General features: G+C 45.8%; 1 protein-coding gene across 1 annotated transcript in view; it reads left to right on the plus strand.

Moving 5' to 3' along the window:
- Nucleotides 1-22,075, plus strand: part of FAM98A (family with sequence similarity 98 member A) — a 37,927-nt gene extending 15,852 nt beyond the window's left edge. The window contains exons 3-8 of the mRNA XM_029593878.1: nt 7,292-7,426; nt 9,386-9,591; nt 10,678-10,758; nt 11,624-11,740; nt 12,343-12,510; nt 19,385-22,075. Of these exons, the coding sequence (XP_029449738.1) occupies nt 7,292-7,426; nt 9,386-9,591; nt 10,678-10,758; nt 11,624-11,740; nt 12,343-12,510; nt 19,385-20,110 (1,433 nt within the window). The 3' untranslated portion in view covers nt 20,111-22,075. The remainder of the gene's footprint in view (nt 1-7,291; nt 7,427-9,385; nt 9,592-10,677; nt 10,759-11,623; nt 11,741-12,342; nt 12,511-19,384) is intronic.
- The last annotated feature ends 327 nt before the right edge of the window (nt 22,076-22,402 follow it).

A 22,402-nucleotide genomic window follows, 5' to 3' on the forward strand; every position in this document is an offset into this window, starting at 1 on the left:
TAAAGATTAACATTTTTTGAAAAAAATAACATTTAATATTTCATAAGCAGGTATTGAAATAAAAAAATGTTATCTTTCTCCTGCATCATCTCTCAGGTGTGTCATGACAGGAAAAAGGTTGAGAACCACTGCTTTAACTTAACCACATCTTCATCCCCATCATTTTCTCCCCATAAGCAGTTTTCATTACAATATTTCATTCCAGCAGCTAAGCCCTGCAACTCCTTCCTGTACTGCTTGCACTTAACACATTTTTCTTTTTTACCCAGGGAAGGAATTTCTTCAAAGTATAGGGTCTCTCTTACATCCCCATGACAACTTTTCTGTGGAAAAGTATGGGGGAATTTAGGAAGCTGTATGTATACTGAATAATGGCTCTCATATTCGCACATATTGAGTTACCTACCAATCAAACACGGGTATTCATTTCATTTTTTCATCTCGTGAAAGTTTTTCTTTTTCCAGTCTATACTGCCTTTCCTGTACATACCCAGATCAGTCCAGACCAGTGGGTTATGCACTCTCACCAGCAGATAGAGGCAGAGAACAAAACTTTGAGGCACTGCTATATCCAAGTGTGCCACCTGCAGCTCCTCAGTATTTCTGTCTCCAGCAGATGGTGGTGCATACCTGCAGCTCTGAACTGAGTTTGGATTTCTTGCTCCTCGGGGTGCCAGGTTCAGTTTTCTGGACCATCCCTCAAGTTAGAGCCGGGCGAACGGGGGGTTGGATACCCCCTGCAGTGCTAGCCCGTGTGTTCTGGGTCTTCTGATAGCCAGGGGACTGGCTCCCTCTCCATGACCGCGGGTACAGGGAAGTATCTCCGTTGGGGAAAGTTAATTTTTTCTGCTTTCTTTAAGTTTTGTTGGAAAAAAAAAAAGTGCCTTTTTTTTTCTGTCCTGCGGCTCCCCGGGTGAATCAGTCTGCTCAGTGGGGCTGGGCCAGACAGGCCCCAATTTTGATTTCTTGAAGAGAGGAGAGCTTGCAGCCTTCTCCGGGTGGTGTAGAGCATCCTAGGCGGTGTCTCTGCGGCAGTCCCGAGTCTATTTTTGGTGTGGTGGCTATTTTGTTTTTTCTTTTTTAGCTTCCATAAGGCTCCCTGAAGGTGCTAGGACTGATTTTTGCCAGCGATTCTTTTTGGGCAGCATCAGTTCTTTAAGGCAGCACTTGATTCCTCCTAGGGGGAGAGTGCCCTTGGGTCACATTTGGAGCGCTGCAATAGCAGAGAAGCCACTTGTGGAACCCTGCAAGGCTTATGGGGTATGGTCTGCCTATTTGAACACCCTCTCGCTTTGCACTACTTGTGCTGTGGGAGGAGTCCTCAGTTAAGGGGTCTAAGCCTCGGAAGGCTGCACGTGGATCAGGCGCCAGCACTGGGTCCAAAGGTAGGGCTTCGGCGTCCGCTGCTCCCCCTGTGGGAAAAGATTCCCAGGATGACCCTCCTCCGTTGTCTCCCACGGGGAACCGAGACCAGAGGACTTGAGGGCCACGGAGTCGGATTCCAGCATGCTGGCCCGGGTGTTTTTTCGCTGGAATTTGTGCTCCTGACGCATAAGGCATTCCTGGCATGGAAGTTTGTGAAGCGCAGATCCCTGGAGGGGAGTGTGGGGGGCCCCGAAGCGTCTTCATCTCCGAGCAGATAATTGTACTTCCCGTGCTGCCTTGGCGAGGGAAGATTTGGATGGCTCGGATGAGCCGTTGGGGGGAAGAGGTTCCCCCTCCCCCGGATGACACCGCTGGCGACCAGGGGGAGGTCCCCCTGGACTTGGATGTGGGCGATGGCGACCAGTGTCAGGTGGAACCTAGCTTGGAAGGCGACGATCCCCACGTAGTCCGATTGTTCAAGAAGGAGGAGCTGCGGTCCCTTATTCCCCAGGGGTCTGATTTTAAAAATCATTTACGCGCTTAAAAATGGGTTTTACACATGTAAATGCACTTTACCTGTGTAAGTGGGCTTTTGAAAATTGCTACAATATATGCCATTGAATTGTCCATAGGATTTACTTGTGTAAATGCACTTTACATACATTAATGGCTTTTGAAAATTGCTATGATAGTATGTTACATTTATGCGAGTAACTGCTTTGAAAATTCACCTGCAGGTGCTTGAGGAACTGGGGGTGAAACACTCTCTGGAAGAATCTGACGGTGACGGCGTGAACCAGGTCCTGGATGGCCTCCGGGGGCCGCCTAGCGCTTTCCCCATACCGAAGAAAATTCAGAAGCTCACCAGTCATGAGTGGGAATCCCCGGACACAGGTCTTAAAGTTAGCCGGGCAGTGCAAAAGTTATATCCGCTACTTGATGAGCACTTGGAACGCCTTAAGGTCCCTAAGGTGGACACGGCGGTATCGGCAGTCACTAGGAAAATGACCATCCCACTGGCGGGGGCTGCGGCGCTTTGAAATATGCAAGACCACAAGCTGGAATTGCAGCTGAAATGCTTGTTCGAAGTCTCCTCTTTGAGCCTTCGGGCGGCGGTGTGTGCGAACATGATGCAGCAGGCGAGTTTATGTTGGATTCAGAAACCACAAGAAGCGACGTCCTCTGGTGTCCTGTCCACGTCTCAGGCGGCCTGCCTGGAGGCGGCGGTCGCTTATGTGGCGGATGCCTTATATGACCTGGTACGTGCGTCTGCCTGGACCATGGTGTCTTCGGTAGCGGCTCGACAGCTTCTGTGGCTCCGCAGTTGGGCGGCGGATGCTTCCTCTAAGTCACAATTGTGTAATCTTCCCTTTCGGGGGAAATTACTATTTGGAGAGGTTTTGGACCAGCTGATGAAATCTCTGGGAGAATCCTATCTTCCGGCAACTTATTGCCCTTGGAAGCCCTTTAAAAAGTCCTTCGTTCCACGGACCCGGTTTTGGGACTCCCGAACAACCAGATCGGGGAGGGGTGCTCCCTCCTCTGGAGCCAGGCAGTCCACTTCTCGCCCACAGTCCTTTCACGGCACCAGCTGGCCTGCAAGAGGAGGCTTCGGGCAGGGGGCTGGAGCCGGTAAACCTGCCCAATGAAGTCAGACCCGCCCATCCCTTGTGTGGGACAATTGGGGGGCAGGTTGTTCCACTCTTACGAGGAGTGGGCCGAGATCACTTCAGATCGCTGGGTGCTGGACGTGGTAAAGGACGGTTACGCCTTAGAATTTTCTCGGCCTCTCAGGGAGTTTTTCCTGGAATCGTGCTGCATTTCCCGCAACAAGCGGACCGCGGTGTAAGGCACCTTGCAAAGATGGTTGGACCTACAGGCTAACGTCCCCGAACCGTCAGAAGGGCAGGGGCAGGAGCAGTATTCCATTTATTTTGTGGTTCCCAAGAAAGAGGGGATTTTCCACCCCATTCTGGACCTGCAGAAGGTGAATTGCAGACTGAAGGTCCCCCGCTTTTGGATGGAGACTCTCCGAACTGTTATAGTGGCGGTCCAGAAGGGGGAATTCCTCGCCTCTCTGGATCTCGCTGAGGCTTACCTGAACATCACGATTCACAGCAATCACTGGAAGTTCTTGCGCTTCAAGATTCTGGGTCGTCATTTCCAGTTCCGAGCACTTCCATTCGGCCTGGCGACGGCCCTGCGCACCTTTACCAAGGTGATGGTTGTGATGGCAGTGGCCCTTCGGCAGGAAGGGATGATGGTTCAGCCGTATCTCGATGATTGGCTGATTCAAGCCAAGTCTGAAGAGGACTGCTTGCGGGTGGTACGCCAGGTGACCCATTGCCTTCAGTCCCTCAGTTTGGTGATCAACGAGGCGAAGAGTCATCTGATCCCTTCCCAGTCCCTGGAATATTTGGGAGCCCGCTTCGACACCTTGCTGGATAGGGTGTTCATGACAACGGATAGGATGTGCAAATTGCAGCAGCAGGTGTGTCTTCTACTACATCTCCCGATCCCCAGAGTGTGGGACTATCTGCATCGACGTTGGAGTTGGTCCCTGTTGCAGAGGAAACTCCTGTCGCGGTGGAATCCGGTGTTGGAACAGTACCAGTTACCGTTGCCATTGTCACCACAGGCCCGGTCCAGCCTGGAGTAGTGGCTGTTGGAAGTTGTAAGTCAACTTGCAAAAGGGAATGGCCCTCGAAGTCCTGGATTTGGTGATTGTGTCGACGGATGCAAGACTCCAGGGCTGTGGAGCGGTGTACCTGGGTCATGCGGCCCAGGGTCTCTGGTTCCTGCCCAAACAGTCATGGTCCATAAATCGCCTAGAGACAAGAGCAGTCCGCAAGGCGTTGATGGCCTTCCAGTCCCTGGTTCAGGGGAGGATGGTTTGCGTCTTCTCAGACAACGCCACTACAGTAGCTTATCTCAATCACTAGGGAGGAACCCGGAGTCCAGCTGTGGCGCAGGAGGCTCATCTCCTGTTTGCGTGGGCTGAGCTTCATCTGGAAGGAATTGTAGCCTCTCATGTGGCAGGCGTGGACAACGTGCAGGCGGACTTCCTCAGCTGTCAGCAGCTGGACCCTGGGGAATGGGAGCTGACCCGGGAGGCTTGGAATCACATTCGTGCCAGATGGGGAGCCCTCCAGCTGGACCTCATGGCAACCTTCATCAACTCACAGATGGATTGGTTCTTCAGCCAAAAGAAGGAAGTCGGGGCGGTGGGCATAGATGCCCTAGTTTGCAAGTGGCCAACTGGAATCCTCCTGTACGTCTTCCCGCCTTGGCCGCTGATTGGACGAGTCCTGCAGCGTATAGAAGCTCATCCCGGTCCGGTAATCCTGGTGGCCCCGGAGTGGCCAGGGCAGCCGTGGTTTGTGGATCTGGTCTGTCTGGCAACCGAATGTCTGTTGCGCCTGGCTCATCTTCCGGACCTCTTACATCAAGGACCCATCTTTTCAGATCGGGAGGATCGCTTCTCTTGCGCGGCCTGGATTTTGAGAGGTAGAAGTTACAAATGAAGGGATATTTGGAACAAGTGACTTCCACTCTGTTGCAGGCCAGGTGGCCCTTGACGTCTATGGCTTACGTCCGGGTGTGGAAGGTGTTTGAAGCTGGTGTGATCAACAAGATTTAGTGCCATTGTCTGTGTCCATTCCTCAGGTTTTGGCTTTTCTGCAGCAGAGGTTGTCAAAAGGCTTGGCTTTTAACTCCCTGCGAGTCCAGGTTTCGGCCCTAGGATGTATCTGAGGTTGGATAGGTGGCAGGCCCCTGTCCAGTCACCGGATGTAGCCCATTTTCTGAAAGGGGTAAAGCATCTTTGTCCTCCGAATCGTAAGACGTGCCCAGAGTGGAATCTCAACCTAATCATACGGGCGCTCTATGATCCCCCCCCCTTTAAGCCTCTGGGGCACACCTCTCTGAAGGACCTCATCTTGAAGGTAGTGTTTTTGGTGGCCATTTGCTCCGCTAGGCGTATTTCAGAATTGCAGGCCCATCTTGTAGGGATCCCTTCCTGCGCATTTCGGCAGATAGGGTGTCCCTGCGTACGGTGCCCTCCTTTTTGCTGAAAGTGGTGTCTGCCTTCCATGTTAATTAGACCGTGGAGTTGCCTGGTTTTCCCGAATGGTCTCGTGACTCGGCTTCGGGAAGAGATCTGCATCTTCTCGATGTTTTCCGGATTCTCCTTCGTTATTTGAAGGTCACTAATCCTTTCGGAAGTCAGACCACCTTTTTGTGTTTTTTGGGGGTCTGAAGAAGGGTGAGAAGGCATCCAAGGCCTCTTTGGCTCGCTGGATGAAGGAAACGATTTGCTTGGCCTACATCGACAAGGGGCGTATGTTCCAGCCGGATTGAAAGCTCACTCGACGCGGGTGCAAGTGGCTTTTTGGGTGGAGTGTCGCCTGCAGAGATTTGTAGGGCAGCAGCCTGGTCCTCCCTGTATACCTTTACAAGACATTACTGCCTGGATGTCAGGGCTCCGGATCAAGCGCTTTTTGGAGAAAGTGTTCTGCGAGTGGGTCTTTCGGGTTCCCGCCCGGTGTAATGTGGCTTTGGTACATCCCACTGGTCTGGATTGATCTGGATATGTACAGGAAAGGAAAATTGGTTCTTACCTGCTAATTTTCATTCCTGTAATACCACAGATCAGTCCAGGGACCCACCCAGGTGCTACTGCCGAAAGACTGATTTACCTGGACTTAAGCCGCTGTACATAGGAAGTCTATCAGAATGCATTTATGCCAATTCGGTGATAGGAACTGTGATTTGGACCTGGGGTTTTCAGGTTTGAGGCCTGTTTTTGTTTTGACCCTTGAAGGTATTTCTTTCATGTTCGCCCTTTTTGGGGGAGTTAAATGGTTTTTTGTCTGTTTCTTGGCTTGGATATGGATAAATACTGAGGAGCTGCAGGTGGCACACATGGATATAGCAGTGCCTCAAAGTTTTGTTCTCTGCCTCCATCTGCTGGTGGGAGTGCATAACCCCCTGGTCTGGACTGATCTGTGGTATTACAGTAACGAAAATTAGCAGGTAAGAACCAATTTTCCTTTCTCCTTTCCTAGAAACTTAAGACCAGAGAGACAAACTCCTCTGCCTAGCTTGTCCTATCTCCACCAGCACATAAGCACACAACAAACAATCCTATTCAGCCTGTGGCTTAGCAAGTGTGACTTTAATAAACTGAAAGCCCAGAAATTTCCAGAAGCAAGAGCTGACAGTTACTGAGCAGTGCTGGACAGACTAGAGCAATTTTGATGAGATGAAAAACTAAAATGAATGCTCAGGTTTGATTTGTAAGTAACTCAATGTAAGTGTGACAGAGCCAATAATTAATTTTGATGAGACACTAAGTGGGTTTAACATGTTTGTACTGAGGTTTAATTGTAACTGTTAGTTTTAAACATGAGATAAATGTAGTATTTTATTACTAATTTAAAAAAATACAAAAATCTGACAAATTAGGAAAATATAATTTAAATCAATATTTTTTAACCTCTCCATCTTATTCCCCCTTTTTGCCACATGCATTCTCCACTGATTTAACAACAAATCACATTTGTAGTATGCCTGAAGGCAAGTATTTAGCCACTATCACTTGCCCACTGGCAACATTGCCAAAACTCTGGATATAGGAAACTCCAGTCCTGGAGTGCCACATACAAGTTGAGTTTTCAGGATATTCACAATGAATACACAAGGTATATTTGCATGCACCGCCTTCTCATGGATATTGGTTGTGGATATCCTGAAAACCAGACCTGTTCGTGGCACTCCAGGATCAGAGTTGTGTACTCATGCTCTAGCCTGCAACACACTAACTTTCTTGAAAAGCAGCAGGCTCATATGATGTTTGACACAGCACCCAAAATCTAAAAATCCATTTTTGTACTTGTTTTTGTTTTATTTCTTCCTTTTTTAAAAGGCCCAAGTGAAGCTGAGGGATTCCAGCTGGAGGTGAGCGGGCTGCTGGCAGAAATGAACTGTCCATACACGTCCCTGACATCAGGAGATGTGACAAAACGCCTCCTTGTGAAAAGGAACTGTCTCCTTTTGCTTAGTAAGTTCTGGGGTGGAAGGGAGCATAGCTGCTTGAATACCGAATATCACAATCACGTCCTGCTTTTCAGGTATTTGAAATCTGCTTTTCAGGATAGCCACAGTAAGTCTTCATTTGATTTATTTGGCTGTGAATCAGGTAAATGTGCATATTTTGATTATCTGAAAACTCTGCTCTGTTTGTGGCCTTCAGAGGACTTTGGCAGCTGAATCTGCTTCTTGTAGATTTTGGGAAAATGGCTCATTTTATGCATTGCTGCTGGTTTGGAGATATGTTTACTTTGCCAGTATGTGATAGTGCATTTGTATTGAAGTTGTTTGGGCTAGTTTGTTTTTGTTTTTTCCTTTTTTGGTTTGCTTGGGATGCTTCTGATGTAAGCCTTTATTTTAGTTCATTGGGGGTGACTGCTCCTTATTTTGGTAGATTGTATATGCTGGGGGGAAGAGGTTTTGGTTTTGGTTTTAGTTGTTAACTCGTTATCTTCTGGTTCTGGCTTCTTTCTTTAGGAAGCAGAACTTGTGCCTTTGTGCTGGGGCACAGGACAGAGGTTTGCTGATGTTCACTGTTTGCACTGCCGGCAGCATGCTGCTACTTCTAACAGTGGGCCTTTAGATTTAGGAGTGGTTGTCGTGCGGCGAGACCTGGGGCTTTTGTCCGTCCCTAGTCATTCTGTCTGTGCTTGTTGTAGAGTCATGTAGATCTAGCTGTGCTGCATTTTTTTCCCTTGAGTCTCGCAGGGTTTTTGTGTTTTGCTGCTGTTTGTATTTTATTTCCTCCTTCTTGTGCCCAGTTTCAGTAATTTGTTTTTGTTAAAAACCTTCTGGTTTTATAGCACTATCGGTGCTGTCTGTTTTGATTAGGGTTTTCATCTTGTTTTTTTTGTTTGAAATGCAGACTTTTTAAAATACTCAAAACTGCTTTAGCTGTATTGGTGTTAGTGTATGAACAATTCACTTGATGGCAGTTCATTTTTTGCTCGTCCATGTGATCTGCTGTTACAGAATGTGTAGAAAGAAACCCACATCTTGGCCGTTTATCCAGTGACAACTATTTGCCAAAGTATCTTATGGCATTTGCCATTTTAAAAATATTCTTGCTAATCTCTTGTCCGGCATTATTGTACTGGTGGTCTCTCCTGTTGTTCAGCCTCAGATCATGAGATGGAGCCAAGGGCAGACATTTCCCTGTGTACAGTTTAACTTCCTGCCACAATTGAAGCTCAAGCATTTACTGCACTGAGTGGCTTTCTCACTCCGTTATTGCAGAGCAATAATTGGCATTTCAGAAGAAAACTTTTATTTTCTCTTTATCAAAAGCAAGTCATGCCCACCTTGCATCAGTTACATACTTGTCACCCTGTCATGTTCTTTATTTCTTTAAACTGCACCTTTTGCACAGCCATATTCAGAAGAAAATCATCAAATTGCAGTAATGCCAAAGATGCCCGATTGGTTTATGCTGTGTGAATGCAGTGTGCGCAGTGTACCCTGTAATCTTTCTGGCTGTTGTGGCACAGGCAACCAGCTGAAAGAAATCAGAGAGGTTTTGGGAGGTTTAACAATTTAACTGTTAAGAATATTTTGAAATCCAGTTTATTGTATTTATATAATTTTAAGAACTAAGTTTTTTGCAGGAATTTTGTTTTTGAGGCATAACCCGGTAAACGCCTGAAGAGATTTTTACGTGCAGCTGAAATCCATTGCAAGGATTTATTTTTTTTTGTCTATCACTCCATTTGGAAGCCCTCTCTTCCTACCCTGGAAAGCATGCATGGTGTTCTCTGTTGTTTCCAAGCTGTTCCTCAGATCGTGCTAACGTGCTTTTTAAGTGAGATGACAGCATTGATCCCATATTTCTAGGGTTGATTTAACTATCCTTTTTTTGTTTTGTTTTGTGATATAAGTATTGTGGTTGACCTCTATAATTGAAAATCTAAATGTTTTTTTTTGTGCCACACAGCATACCTCATTTCAGAACTCGAGGCCGCGAGAATGCTCTGTGTGAATAACCCTCCAAAGAGCATCCAGGCAGGAGGAGGAGGAGGAAGCAGCAGTAAGGGCAGTGAGGTCTTTCAGGAGCTGAAGGGCATCTGCATTTCCTTAGGCATGTCCAAACCTCCAGCGACCATTACCATGCTCCAGTTTTTCAGTGGAATTGAGAAAAAAGTAAGTGCAGTGTGAGGTTGGTGAGTCGGAGGGCAGTTGGTATTTCTCCAAGGGGGGGGGGGGGGACCCTTTTTCTTGTTGAAATGAGCTTGACAGTTGTTGCCTGCCTGCATAAAAGAAATTTCACTTTAAATGTATCCAACAAAATTAAAAAGCAGCATGAAAATAATTCAGTTCTTTCTCATCAACATCTGTTACCCATGACCAGGAGCACTCTGTGCTACAAAATTAAACCCAGTTCCCTTACATGAGCGATAGGCACCAACCTAAAATCCAGTAATTTGTGGACTTAAAAGAAATGTTCCCTCTGCTTATTTTATAGTATTCCCAAAAGTACCCAGTGAATGGGGCTGGAGGAGTGAGAGAGAGGGAAAGCAGGGCATGGGAGAGTCCAGCATGGTATGACTGGCAGCCTTTTTTTTTTTTTCTAGGGCTTGTTTGGAGATTGGCTTTGAAGCCGTGGGAGCAGATTATCTCTGCAGTGACTGTGTTAAGCAAATTGGGAGGAGATATAAGATATCTCCTCCCACCCCTGATAGTTGCAAATTGAAAGCTCATGGCACTGTTGTCCACTAGAGGTCAGTTCTGACAGAACTGAAAGACCAAAGAGGCAGGAGGAGAGTTTAGAGAAGAATGATCTGAGTAAAATAAAGATAATGGAGAAATAAATATCGCACTATGAATGTTCCAGACACCCAGCTTTGTCTATGGTGGTGTTCTCATCTCTGTTTTTGCCAGTGTTTTTTGTTTTCTAAAGCTTGATCTCTCCGATTCTAGCAAGGGATCAGCGTTTGTGTGTCCTGTGTTAGAAAAGTACAGTGTATGGTTGTCAGTGCAGGAGAAATCCCTAGAAACCAATTTATGAAAAATGTTTCATGTTGTACCTGAAAGTAGAGAATTTAGTTTTTCCCATTTAAGAAAAAACTAAACTTGAAAATGTCATGTCTTATCAGGAATGTATTGCTTCTGCTTTGTAATTACAGCCCCCTCTTCCTTTCTACCAGTCTTCATCTCTTTCAGTAAATAAAATCTTGCTGTTTTGAAAAACAGAATTATGTGCGTATATAACTGTGTCCTTTATTTTAGTTGAAAGAAGTGTTATCGAAAGTGCCACCAAATCATGTGGGAAAACCTTTATTGAGCAAACAACTGGGGCCGTCCCACTGGGTGAGTAACTACAGTAAATCATTTGGAGAGATGTTGCTTGCTTTTGCTGGGGGGGGGGGGGGGGGGGTGTCAATATTTTGGCATAGTTAGTTTTTAAAACCTCCGGCAACATCCCGGGATCAGCGCCAGTGATTTAGTGGCGCTGCAGGAGGAGATGGGGGGGAAAAGGAAGTTGGTCACAGGAAGTGATGGCATATCTACAGGCTGCATGCAGATTTCCAGAAGTTTAGAAAAAATGGTTTGTTTAAAGCACATTGTATAAATGAATGAATAATCCTCCATAATGTGTACCCTCTCCCATGCTGTTATCCCTGGAGGCCTGGAAGCATTAGCCCTGGGACTCTGTAGTATGTATTTTGACCACTGCTAAGTATTTTAACCAGTTTGAAACGGGAGATAACAATCTGAAGATTTCCCCCTCCCAGGATCTCTGCCAACCGGTTTCAGTCTTTACCTGCTGAGTTCAGTCAGATAAAAATATACACTCTTATCCGGGGGTGGGTGGGGTCCAGTAAGCCCAGAGATATGATTCCCTCCCTGCCCCTTTAAAAAAAAAATGTTCTTTTAAAAATGTTATTGACACCCAGATATATTGAGCATACCAGAAACAGTCTTGCTAGAACTACTACTATTTGTCGGTCAAGGAGTGAATGGAACTCAATTTTTTCCCACTGCTCGGACTGCTGCTTTAATATAGTATTAAGGCACAACCGTTTTTTTCCGAATCTTTGTTCTGCACACCAGTGTACTGGGTGGTTTGCAGATTGATAAATCAGCTAATCAGAATACATGTAACATGATCTGACTCGTACATTTTTCCTGTTGTCTTAAGTTTAAAAGCAGATTCTTGATTCATTGTTTTCAGGAGAAAATTGAAGCAATTAACCAAGCCATAGCAAATGAGTATGAGGTTCGGAGGAAGATGTTGGTAAAGCGCTTGGATGTGACCGTACAGTCATTTGGCTGGTCAGACAGAGCAAAGGTACACACTGTAGTGCTGAATAAATGGGCAATACTGTGGAGACAAATCTTGATCACTGAGGCTTCTGCTCTAAAACCTTTCACAACAGAAATAGTTGTAGTTTTGAAGGGTGATTCCTTTCCCAAGAGGAGCTACCCAGAAAGTGCTTCCACTAACCTTGCTCTAAAAATAGATAAGTAAATAAATAGGTTGTATCTTTCTTTATCTTGCACTCTCATCATCTGGTTGTCTACATCCCTGTGAAATGTTCTGCTCCCTACACATTTTGGGGGTTGACTGTAAATGACTGATCACATAAGTGACCATTTAAATATGTATGTTTGTACTGTTTTTTATTTTGTCCTTGAGTGTGTTAAACTAGTAGCAACAAAAAATATACTGCTCCTAGAAATCACTTTCCACTTCCATCTTCCCTTTTTCAAAAAAGGGAGGAGGCTTTTAGTAGCACTAATCCCCCTTTAATTAGGAAATGCTTGAATGCCACATGGATGCAAAAATGAGGTATGAGCAAGCTAATTTGCATTAACTCAGCCATTCCAAACCTCAGAGTGGGAATATTCAGCCAAGTAACATTGCTTTCTTTTTCTTTTTCCATCCAACAGAGTCGTTCTGACAAATTAGGACTGGTGTATCAACCAAAGCGTGCTGCCTTGGCTAATAAAAGTGTGATCTCTGTTGCTCACTTGCTGGCAGCTCGGCAGGATTTATCAAAGATCTTGAGAACCAGTAGTGGGTCCATCCGAGAAAAGACAACCTGTGCCGTTAATAAGGTATCTGGTTCTTCCAACTCCAGTTCTCTTGAGAATGAGTTCACTTTGCCCATCAAGCTATCATGTTTCAGATCGGAACATTAAATTCACAGTATAAAACAGTTTTATCTCATACTGTGTCATATGATGTTGTTCCCACTTCTGAGTGCTGTTTCATGTGCTTCAAAAAATGTTGGTTACTTTCTATGTGCCGTGTTACCTCGCAGCATAGCTTTGAAGTTGGCCATCGACATCTTGTTTGAAATTGCTGATAATCCTTTGGTGCATATAGGCCTGTCACCTTATACTGTTGAAGTTTCATTATCCAAGTACAGCTTTCGTAGCATGTAGATAGATGGATTCAGTACCAGCGAGTTATGCTCCTCTACCAGCAGATGGAGATGGAGCAAAATGACGTCACAGTATATATATACTCCTGCAGTGACATCAGCCTGCCAGTATTCTCTGTCTCCAGCGGATGGTGGACGTGCATCTCCCTACTGGGGATTGCTTCAGATTTTAGAAGGAGAAATAAAAGGAAAATTGTTTGCCCCTCTCTCCTGCGGTGATACCAAATGGTCCCTCCCCCAATTGAGAATTCCTGAGTTGATTTCCATGAGTGCCTTGGTCCAGTAGCTGATTTTTCAGCTGGCGTGGACATAATTGATTGTACAGCTGAAAGGCAGTGGGTGCAGGAAGCCAAGCGAGGCAGTGACGGCATATGCCCTCTCCCGCAGCCGGAAGCGTATCTGTACTCAGCCGGGAAGGGCTAAGCTCAGGTAAGCTTAAAAAAGAAAATTTTTAAATTCCCCCTTCCCCCTTCCCCGTGCTCGGTGCACTGTTCTGACATTCGTCCCACCCCGAGGGATGGGGGCAACTTGGTGGGATGAGCAGCCTCTTTAGCTAGGCCCCGCTCCAAGGCTTTTTCACTGTATGCCGCGTGGTAGGCCGCGATAGCGTTTTCTCATGGTTTTGCCAGCGCGTTTGGTTGCCCTCTACAGTACATCGGTTCAGCCAGGGTTTCTAGCTGTGCGTCCAGATTGTGCGTCTAGGTTTTGGATGCTTAATTGGGCGTCGGCTTGGGCACCCAGGTTAAAGTGGCGTCCGGTTTAGACTAGCGCTTATCCTGAGCACACAAATTGGGCAAATGTTTGTGTGTGCTTAGGTGAAGACGCCTAGCCTTGCGGCGCCTTGTCTTTGGTCGCCTAACCCTTGTATGCCTAAATTTTGGACATCTGAAATTTGAACGCGCATAAAAAAATAAATGGCGCCTCAGCTAAGAAACCTAAGCGCCTTGCCCTGTGTGCTGCCTGTCATATTTGGGTATCTCAGCCTGGCCTGCCCTCTAACTTGTGCCAGCGCTGTTTAGAGGCTCGAGGAGAATTATGTCCCTCTGATTTTACTAAGCCTGATTCTTCCCAGCCTGATGAGGTTCTAGGTAAAGATGTGTCAGGAGGAAAGCCCAATATTGGAACTCCTTTGACTGATTCCTCATCAGGGTTCAGCAGCTCAGTGGGTACCGCACAAATGCCTCCTGGCTTTGACATGAATCCTTCTGCCTTTTCTTGGATAGAATTTTTTTCAGGGATTGCAGGCCTTTCTTCAGGCATAGTCCTCAGCCCTATCCAGTCCTATTAGGTCGGATCCTCAGGCGGTGGCCTCTCACTCTTCTGGTATTACATTTAAGCGTTGAAGTACACCTCGAACTGCAGGTGTTCCTGACAGGAATCTGGAGGGCACTGATGAGGCAGATCCTGACTCTCTCTGGAGGATAGGCAAATCTCGCTTGGATTGGAACTATATAGGGCTATGTGGTGGCTCTTTCATAGAGATCAACTGCCAGCCTTGATTTCCCAGACATTGAAGATGCTGGGAGTCCCTGGGGCAGATTCCATGCCTGAGCAAAGAAATTCCCATTTTGGTTTCTTTGCGTAAAGCCTCTTGTTTTTTCCCGGTTATGGAGGCCATTCAAGAATTGATTGATCTTGAGTGGAATGCCCCAGAGGCAAATTCTTAAAAGGGGTCAGACCTTGGAAGGCCTGTGCCCCTTGGATCCAGTAGTGAGAGCATCTGCGTTTCCCAAAAGTGGATGCACTTGTGTGTGCCGTCTCTCTAAATGGAGGACTATCCCCGTGGAGGGAGGAGTGGCCTTAAAGGATGTGCATGATAGGAGAATTGAGGACATCCTTAAGCAAGCATTTGAAGTAGTAGCAATGACATTGCAGATAGATTCCTGTTGTTCCCTGATTGCTCACTCTTGTTTTCTTCTCTCTCAGGAGGTTGATCTCTGGAGTGAATTCCAGGGCAGTTATGGAACCTGCCACTGCCTTTTTAGCAGATGCGGGCTGTGATTTGGTTTGCACCTCGGCCAGAGGAATGGCTTCGGTGATAGCGGCCAGACATCATGTATGGCTGAGAAATTGGTCGGCTGATGCGATCTCCAAAGCTAATCTTACAAAACTGCCTTTTAAAGGCTCGCTCTTGTTTGGGGGAGAGTTGGAGAAGCTGGCCAGTAAGTGGGGCAGATCTCTGGTTCTTTGGTTGCTGGAGAATAAGAAGCAGTTGCCGTGCCCCTTTGCTATGAGAGGTTCGTCTCAGGGGTTCCAAGCAGTTTTGTCCCTACAGAGGGACAACCTTTTAAAAGACTCTGCCTTTTGGCAGGTTTCAGTCTTTTCATCCCAGACAGCCTAAGCAAGGCACGGGCTCAGATAGTGAACCCTCCCGAGCCTCCCAATAAAGGTTTGCCAACCCACCCCTGGAAACAGGGGATGGGAGGGTGCCTCTCTCTCTTTCATCAGAGGTGGGTCAAGATCACATTGGATCTGTGGGTCTTGGAAGTGATACGAGAAGATTATGCCCTGGAATTTTGCACTGTTTCTCGAGACATGTTCTTGATGTCTCCCTGCCACTCCCGCAGAAGAAGCAAGTGATGGGAGTGTACACTGTCAAGGCTCCTCAGTCTGAGGCCTATGGTTCCAGTATGCACGTCTCTAGAAAATACGGGTCGACATTCCATTTATTTTATTGTGCCAAAGAAGGAGGGCTCCTTTTGTCCCATCCTGGATCTCAAAGGGGGTCAACAGTCATTTGCGGGTGACTCCTTTTCATGTGGAAACATTGCGCTCAGTGATAATGGCTGTGCAGTTGGGGGAATTTCTGACTTCTGTAGATCTGTCCAAGGCATACGGCCATATTCCTGTCCGATTGGAGCACCAACGTTGTCTGTGTTTTACGGTTTTGGGATGCCTTGGACGCTGCCTTTTGCTCTGGCTGCCGCTCCCAGAACTTTTTCCAAGGTTATGGTGGTGGTGGCAGCAGAACTGAGAGGATGGGATCCTAGTACCCCTGTATTTAGATGACTGATTGATTCGAGCCAAGTCTCTGGAAGAGAGCCGTCTGGTGACCCGTAAAGTGATCTCCCTGTTATAGGAGCTCAGTTGGGTGGTGAACTTAGCCAAGAGCAGTCTTCAGCCATCTCAGTCACTGGAGTATCTGAGAGTGCATTTCGTCACAAAGCATGGCAAAGTTTTTATGCCTGAAGTTGATATTACAGGTACGTCTCTTGGTGAACACTATATGCCCGACAGTGTGGTTCTATTGGTTTCTTGGCAGTGACCTGGAAGTGGTGCCATAGGCGAGGACGCATATGTGTCCTCTTCAGCACTCCCTGCTGTCTCGTTGGACCCCGCAGTCTCAGGACTATTCGATTCTGCTCCACCTGCCAATGGAAGTCTGCTCTCACCTCCAATGATGGTTGCAAATGGATCATCTGAGAAAGGGAGTTTCCCTGGCGTCGCCAGACTGATTGGTTCTCATGACAGATGCATGTCCAGGCCCCGTCTAGTGATTGTGAGGTTTTTGCATTTTATGCACAAAGAGGCAATATTGCAAGCGTACAGGAAAGCAGCGACTCTGGCATATGAAGGATATAAGATTATGATTTTTCAAGATTACTCTAACCCTGTCTCCCAAAGAGTTTCTCCTTTATGCGCAGAACTGTTCAATCGCAATACACGCTTCACCGTACAATATCCCGCCAGGCTGATGCTAGAGCATAAAGGCACATGGAAGATGCATGGTGAACCCTAGAGACGTGTGTAAAATCCCCAACTTCGGGATGTAAAACCCACCAAGGATCCAAGTAGCTGAAGATGTTTACACACATACGGGATCCCCTTATTTTTCCCTAGCCCTGGGATGACAACCTGGGAGGATCTGTCCACTGTTGGGTACACAACACAATTAAAATCCCCTGCAACTATCAGAAAGCCCCAGGCATGAAGTATCAAAGTGCTCACTAGGTCCTTGAAAAAATTGTGCTTATATGCATTTGGTGCATAGACACAGCAAAGGGTAACTTCTTGATTGTATAATTTCCCCACCACTATTACATACTGCCCTTCATTATCATTGTGTGTCTCCATGGGTTCAAATGTCAGCTGCTTCTCCAATAAAATTGTGCTTCCTCATTCAGTTAGGATCCCGCTCATTTTGGAATTTTTGTAGGATGGGTTGAATAAAAGATTGGCCCTTAATTCCTTGAAGATACAGGTAGCTGCTCTTGCCTGTTTCAGGGGCCAGGTGAATGGCGAAGCCTTTTTCATCCTGGTGTTGCCCGTTTCTTGAGGGGAGTGAAACATCTTCGTCCTCGCTTTCAGGTACCGGTTCCTTTGTGGAGTCTTGATCTGGTGTTGGATTTCTTGGTGGGCCTTATGGTTTTGACCACTGTGTAGTCTTTCTTTGCAGTTGCTGACCTTGAAAACGGTGTTTCTGAAGGCGATATGTTCTGAGTGTCAAATTTCCAAGCTATAGGCCTTGTCTTACTGGGAGCCGTTCTTTCGGGTGACTTCAGGATCGATATAGCTGCGTACTGTTCTTGCTTTCTTTCCTTAAGAGGTCTTGGATTTTCACTTGAATCAGTCCATTTCCTTGCCGTCCTTGAATAAGGAAAAGGATGCGGAGGATTATCACCTGTTGCGTCCCTTGGATGTCAAGAGACATATAGTGAGGTATCTGGAGGTTTCTAAACCTTTCCGAAAGACAGATCACCTGTTTGTCTTTCATGGTGGAGGAAAACAGGGCGAGCTGGCTTTGCCGGCTACAATAGCTCACTGGATTAAGGAGGTGGTCATGGCCGCATATGTGGCCACAGAAAAGCTGTTGCCTACTTAGGTTAGGGCTCATTCCACTAGGGCTCAGGCAATGTCATGGGCAGAAATTAAGATTGTTGTCTCTTGTTGTCATTTACTGAGCTGCGGCGTGGTCCTACTTCCACACCTTTTCCAGGAATCGCCTGGATGGGCAGGCCCGGGAGGACACAGCCTTTGCACGTGCAGTTTTGACCGGATCACAGGCAGCCTCCCACCCTATTTGGGAGTAGCTTGGGTACATCCCACTGGTACTAAATTCATCTATCTACATGCTAGGAAATGAGAAATTACTACTTACCTGATAATTTCCTTTTCCTTAAGGTAGATAGATGGATTCAGCTTCCCAGCCTTGGTTATCGTATGATTGTGCTATGGTCCTCCTGTGTGGCTATGTGTTCCAGGGATTACTGGTAAGTGTTCATCCAGTCCTTAGATCAGTATTCATACCTTTTTGCCTGAGTTCAGTGTTTGTTGTTGGTTGTCTGTTTTTAATCGTTTTTTTGCTAGTCTGTCCACAGTTGGCTTTTGAAGAGAATTCTGGTGGGCTGATGTCACAGTGTATATACTCCTGCAGTGACATCGGTTTGCTCTGTCTCCATCTGCTGTTAGAAGTGCCTAACCCACTGGTACTGAATCCATTTATCTACCTTACGGAAAAGGAAATTATCAGGTAAGTAGTAATTTCTTATTGTATTTTTGAGAAATGCACTTTCTTTTTAACAGTAATGACTTAGAATGCATTCTTAATCATTCTGCACTCATTGTCCCATCCACCAAGGGAACAATTTTCAAAACTTGGTTACCTGGATAAATAGGTGGGCTGAAACTTACCTACCCTGTAGGGGGTAAAGGTGAGGAGGGTCAGCAGTGCGCATGCATCTTCCCGCGGGGAGAAAAGGTGAGCTTAGGACAGAGTTAGATCAGAAGAGGCAATAATGAGTTTAGTTTTACGTTTTCAGAACTAAGTGTGTTATTTCAAAGGGAAAGTCTCTGTTTGAGAATTGGTGCAAAGTCTGAGGGGAGGAAGTTGCCATGGAGTTGGCACCTGCCTGCCAAGTTTTGAAAATTGCCCCCCCTCCCCCCCCCATAATGTTAAGTTGTAATGCATTTTGTGTTGGAGTGTACAGTTAACACCCTCAGGCTTTTCATTTGGCTAGCAACACCCTCTACTGCTGCTAGTCTGCATTTCTAAAGCAACAATCTAGAAAAATCTCTTAAATCACACCAACTTTTCTGTATAAAGGGTACTGATTCAGAAAAACAAGTCTTAGCTCATACTGTATGGTTTGCATATCTGAGGACCCTAAATTGAGCATTTGGATTTGTTCTGGATCAGGTCCTCAAAAAATACTGCAGTGGCTGCTCTCAGTTGGGGGGGGGGGGGGGGTGCAGCAGCTATAAAAACGGGGAAACCCAGTATGAGCAAATGAAGGCTCATGGCACCATAGCCCAACAGGAGCTGATTCCGGTTGAGTTGGAAGCCCAAAGCAATAGAATGAAATTGCTGGACCCTTCCCCAAAAAAAGTCAGCAATCTATGTACAAGTAGTATTTCTGTTGGGGACAAGCAGTTTCACCAGCTAAACTTTAGCAATAAGTAAAAATGTTAGTGTATCTAAGGTTGAGATTTATTAAGTCAGCTCGTGACATCTTTTGGTCGCATTTCTTCCTGCCAAGACATTTTAGGAAAATAAGTGCAGTCTTTAGTGCAGTACTGATAAGGCATTGTATTCCTTTATATTCCAGGTGTTGATGGGCAGAGTTCCTGACAGGGGTGGTAGACCTAATGAAATTGAGCCTCCCCCACCTGAGATGCCACCATGGCAGAAAAGGCAGGATGGCCCTCAACAACAAGGAGGAGGTCGAGGTGGAGGTAGAGGTGGCTATGAACAATCATATGGTGGTCGAGGAGGCTATGACCAAGGAGGAGGAAGAGGAGGACATGACCAAGGAGGGGGAAGAGGAGGAGGACGTGGTGGTTATGATTATGGTGGGCGAGGAAGAGGCAATAAAGTTCAAGGAGGCTGGACGGACAGCGGTGGAGGTAGCTATCAGGATGGTGGTTATCGAGACGCAGGTTTCCAAACTGGTGGCTACCATGGTGGTGGTGGAGGAGGCGGCGGCAGCAGCTACCAAAGTGGTGGCGGCGGTGGATATCAAGGAGGCGGTTACCAAGGAGGAAATTACGGTGGTTATCAAGCATCCTCATATTCAGGAAGTGGATACCAGAGTAGCGGATACCAACAGGACAATAGATATCAAGATGGTGGCCACCATAGTGACCGAGGTGGTGGTGGTCGAGGTAGAGGTGGCCGAGGAGGTCGTGGTGGCCGAGCTGGTCAAGGAGGAGGCTGGGGTGGGAGAGGGGGACAGAACTATAATCAGGGTGGTCAGTTTGAGCAACACTTCCAACATGGCGGCTATCAGTATAACCAATCTGGCTTTGGACAAGGGAGACACTATACTAGCTGAGGTTCCTAAACCTTAAATATCAGCAGAGCTCATGTAATGCAAGCCTATATTCGGAGACATGCTGTAATTGCTCTTTGAGGCATGTGTGACAGGCAAGCTGCTGCTTTGGTGACCTGTTCTAGTTTTAAGCAAACTGAAAGTTGACGAATGAATTTCACCCTTAATGAATTTCACACTTAAAAGAAATTGATAACAGACATTTTAGTTGTTGGAGAAAGTGTGTGTATATTCTATTGATCCTCTTTGCCAGGATGCTCAGAATTTAAAGGAGAGCTGTCATTTTTACTCGCATTACTATCACAAGGTATGTGGCGAGCAATGTCAACCTAACTATGCAAGGAAACAACAAATATTGGACATTTTGAGTTCCTACGTCCCATTAATGTGCAGTTCAGTTAATGCAAAACGAGCCGTTTTACTGACTTTTGATAACCTTGATGAAACAGTGGCCTTGTATTCTTCATGTTGCTATCGGTGGAAAGGCTATAGCCATGCCCATCAGTAAAAGAATAAACAAAACAAAGCTTGCAGTGAGCTTACACTGCAGCAAGAGCCAGTGAGTCTCACCAGGGACGCGACTGCTTCCATGTTTCTAGGTGAGATACTGAGCACTGATAAGCTCCTGAAAATGGAAAATAGTACCAAAAGATATATTTAGTAGAATTTTTATCTAGAAACAACCCTTCACCTCTCTGCTGCTAAATTTGGAGGTGTGCAAAAAATTGACTGGGATTAAATCTGCACAGGACAGAGCCAAGTTTTCGCCAAACTGGCCCAGATGCCTTTCTTGCAGCATGAAAAAAAAAATACCGTGGGCTAATTATTTTCAGCCATTCAACGGTTGATATAGCTTAAAAAAATTATCAGCATTCAGGCCTGCCTCACTGCAGCCTAGGTAGATGATAATTCTCTCTCTTAAAAATACTATTATCTTTTTATATGTGTTTATCCCCTGGAGTGACCAAGTGGAATTGAAAATGTTTTGGAATTCTGGCTTGGTGTTCCACATTGTAGCATTTAGAAGTCTCTGCTCCTCTTTTTTGAGATTTGTAATAGCACCAGTATGGCGATTTATCTCAAGAGTTAGTACTAGGATTGTTTTTGTACATGCTCAGCATGGGCTGTTTTGGTTAAGGTATTCTCTGAACACACGTTTTCCAACACTCCGTTTTCAAGGCTGCTTCTCATTTCTCAGCTTTTGTTTTTATGAAGTAGACCGGGTTTCGCACATTTTGCTCCAGTGCTTTACCCTCTTCCAGCATCCCGGGCCCATCCGCCTTACATGAGCTCTGCTGTGGATATCCAACTCACTAGCCTTATCTTCTAACTGAAAATGATATCGTCTGCTCAAGCTTGAAGGTTTCAAACATAGCTAAAATGAAAACAAAATGCAAGGTGCCAATGACCTTCAACACAAGTCAAGTTGTGATGCATATGTTGATAATACACTTAAGTATAACCATCTAAACTGGCCTGGATCCATTTCCAAGACGTTGCTCCTCCTACAAACCTGATTTTTACTTGAAATCAGCTAAGAAACAGCAGCAAATCTATATTTTTTTTAATTTATTTTCTTTTGGTGCATGAACTAATACCACTGTCATAGTGAATACAAAAGTGGTTTATCAGATGGTTTTTTTGTTTTGTTTTTTTACCCTTCCTCCCTTCCCATTTTTGATTTATTTGGAGTGTCTTGGGGTTTGGTTTTTTTTCTTTCTTAGAAATGCACTACTAACTGGGCAGTTGGGTTCTTGCCTGGAGGAGGCCCTTTTATTATTGCTGCGGACAACAAAGCCTGGCTGGGTTTTATGATCTATTACATTTGTTCTTTACTCAAAGCCACATGATGATACTTCTTGCTGGGTTCTTTTCATGTCCATGAACATTGTCAAGCTGTGAAAGAAAATGGCTGAAAGTGTGATGTTGTATGAGAGGTGAGCAATAAAGTACATGTATGTTCTCTGATTTTCTTGTTTCTTTCTTTAAACACCCCCCCCCCCCCCCAAAAAAGAAAAACAAACCTTGTAATTCTAACATAGCGGTACTAGCAACATTGTTCAGAAATATTCTGTTTGTTTTGTGGTTTAGTTCACCTTTTAGTCTTATTTCTAGCTAACTTTTTCTTGGCACCTGCATTTAAAAAATAAATAAATAAATTATGGGCCTGATTTTAAAAAGCATTTACTTCAGTAAGTGGGCTTTGGAAAATTGCTACAATTATATGCAGTTGAATTGTCCATAGGATTTACTCATGTAAGTGCACTTTACTCGAGTAAATAGCTTTGAAAATTG

Source organism: Rhinatrema bivittatum, chromosome 3, assembly GCF_901001135.1.
Source record: "Rhinatrema bivittatum chromosome 3, aRhiBiv1.1, whole genome shotgun sequence".
Taxonomy (NCBI): Eukaryota; Metazoa; Chordata; class Amphibia; order Gymnophiona; family Rhinatrematidae; genus Rhinatrema; species Rhinatrema bivittatum.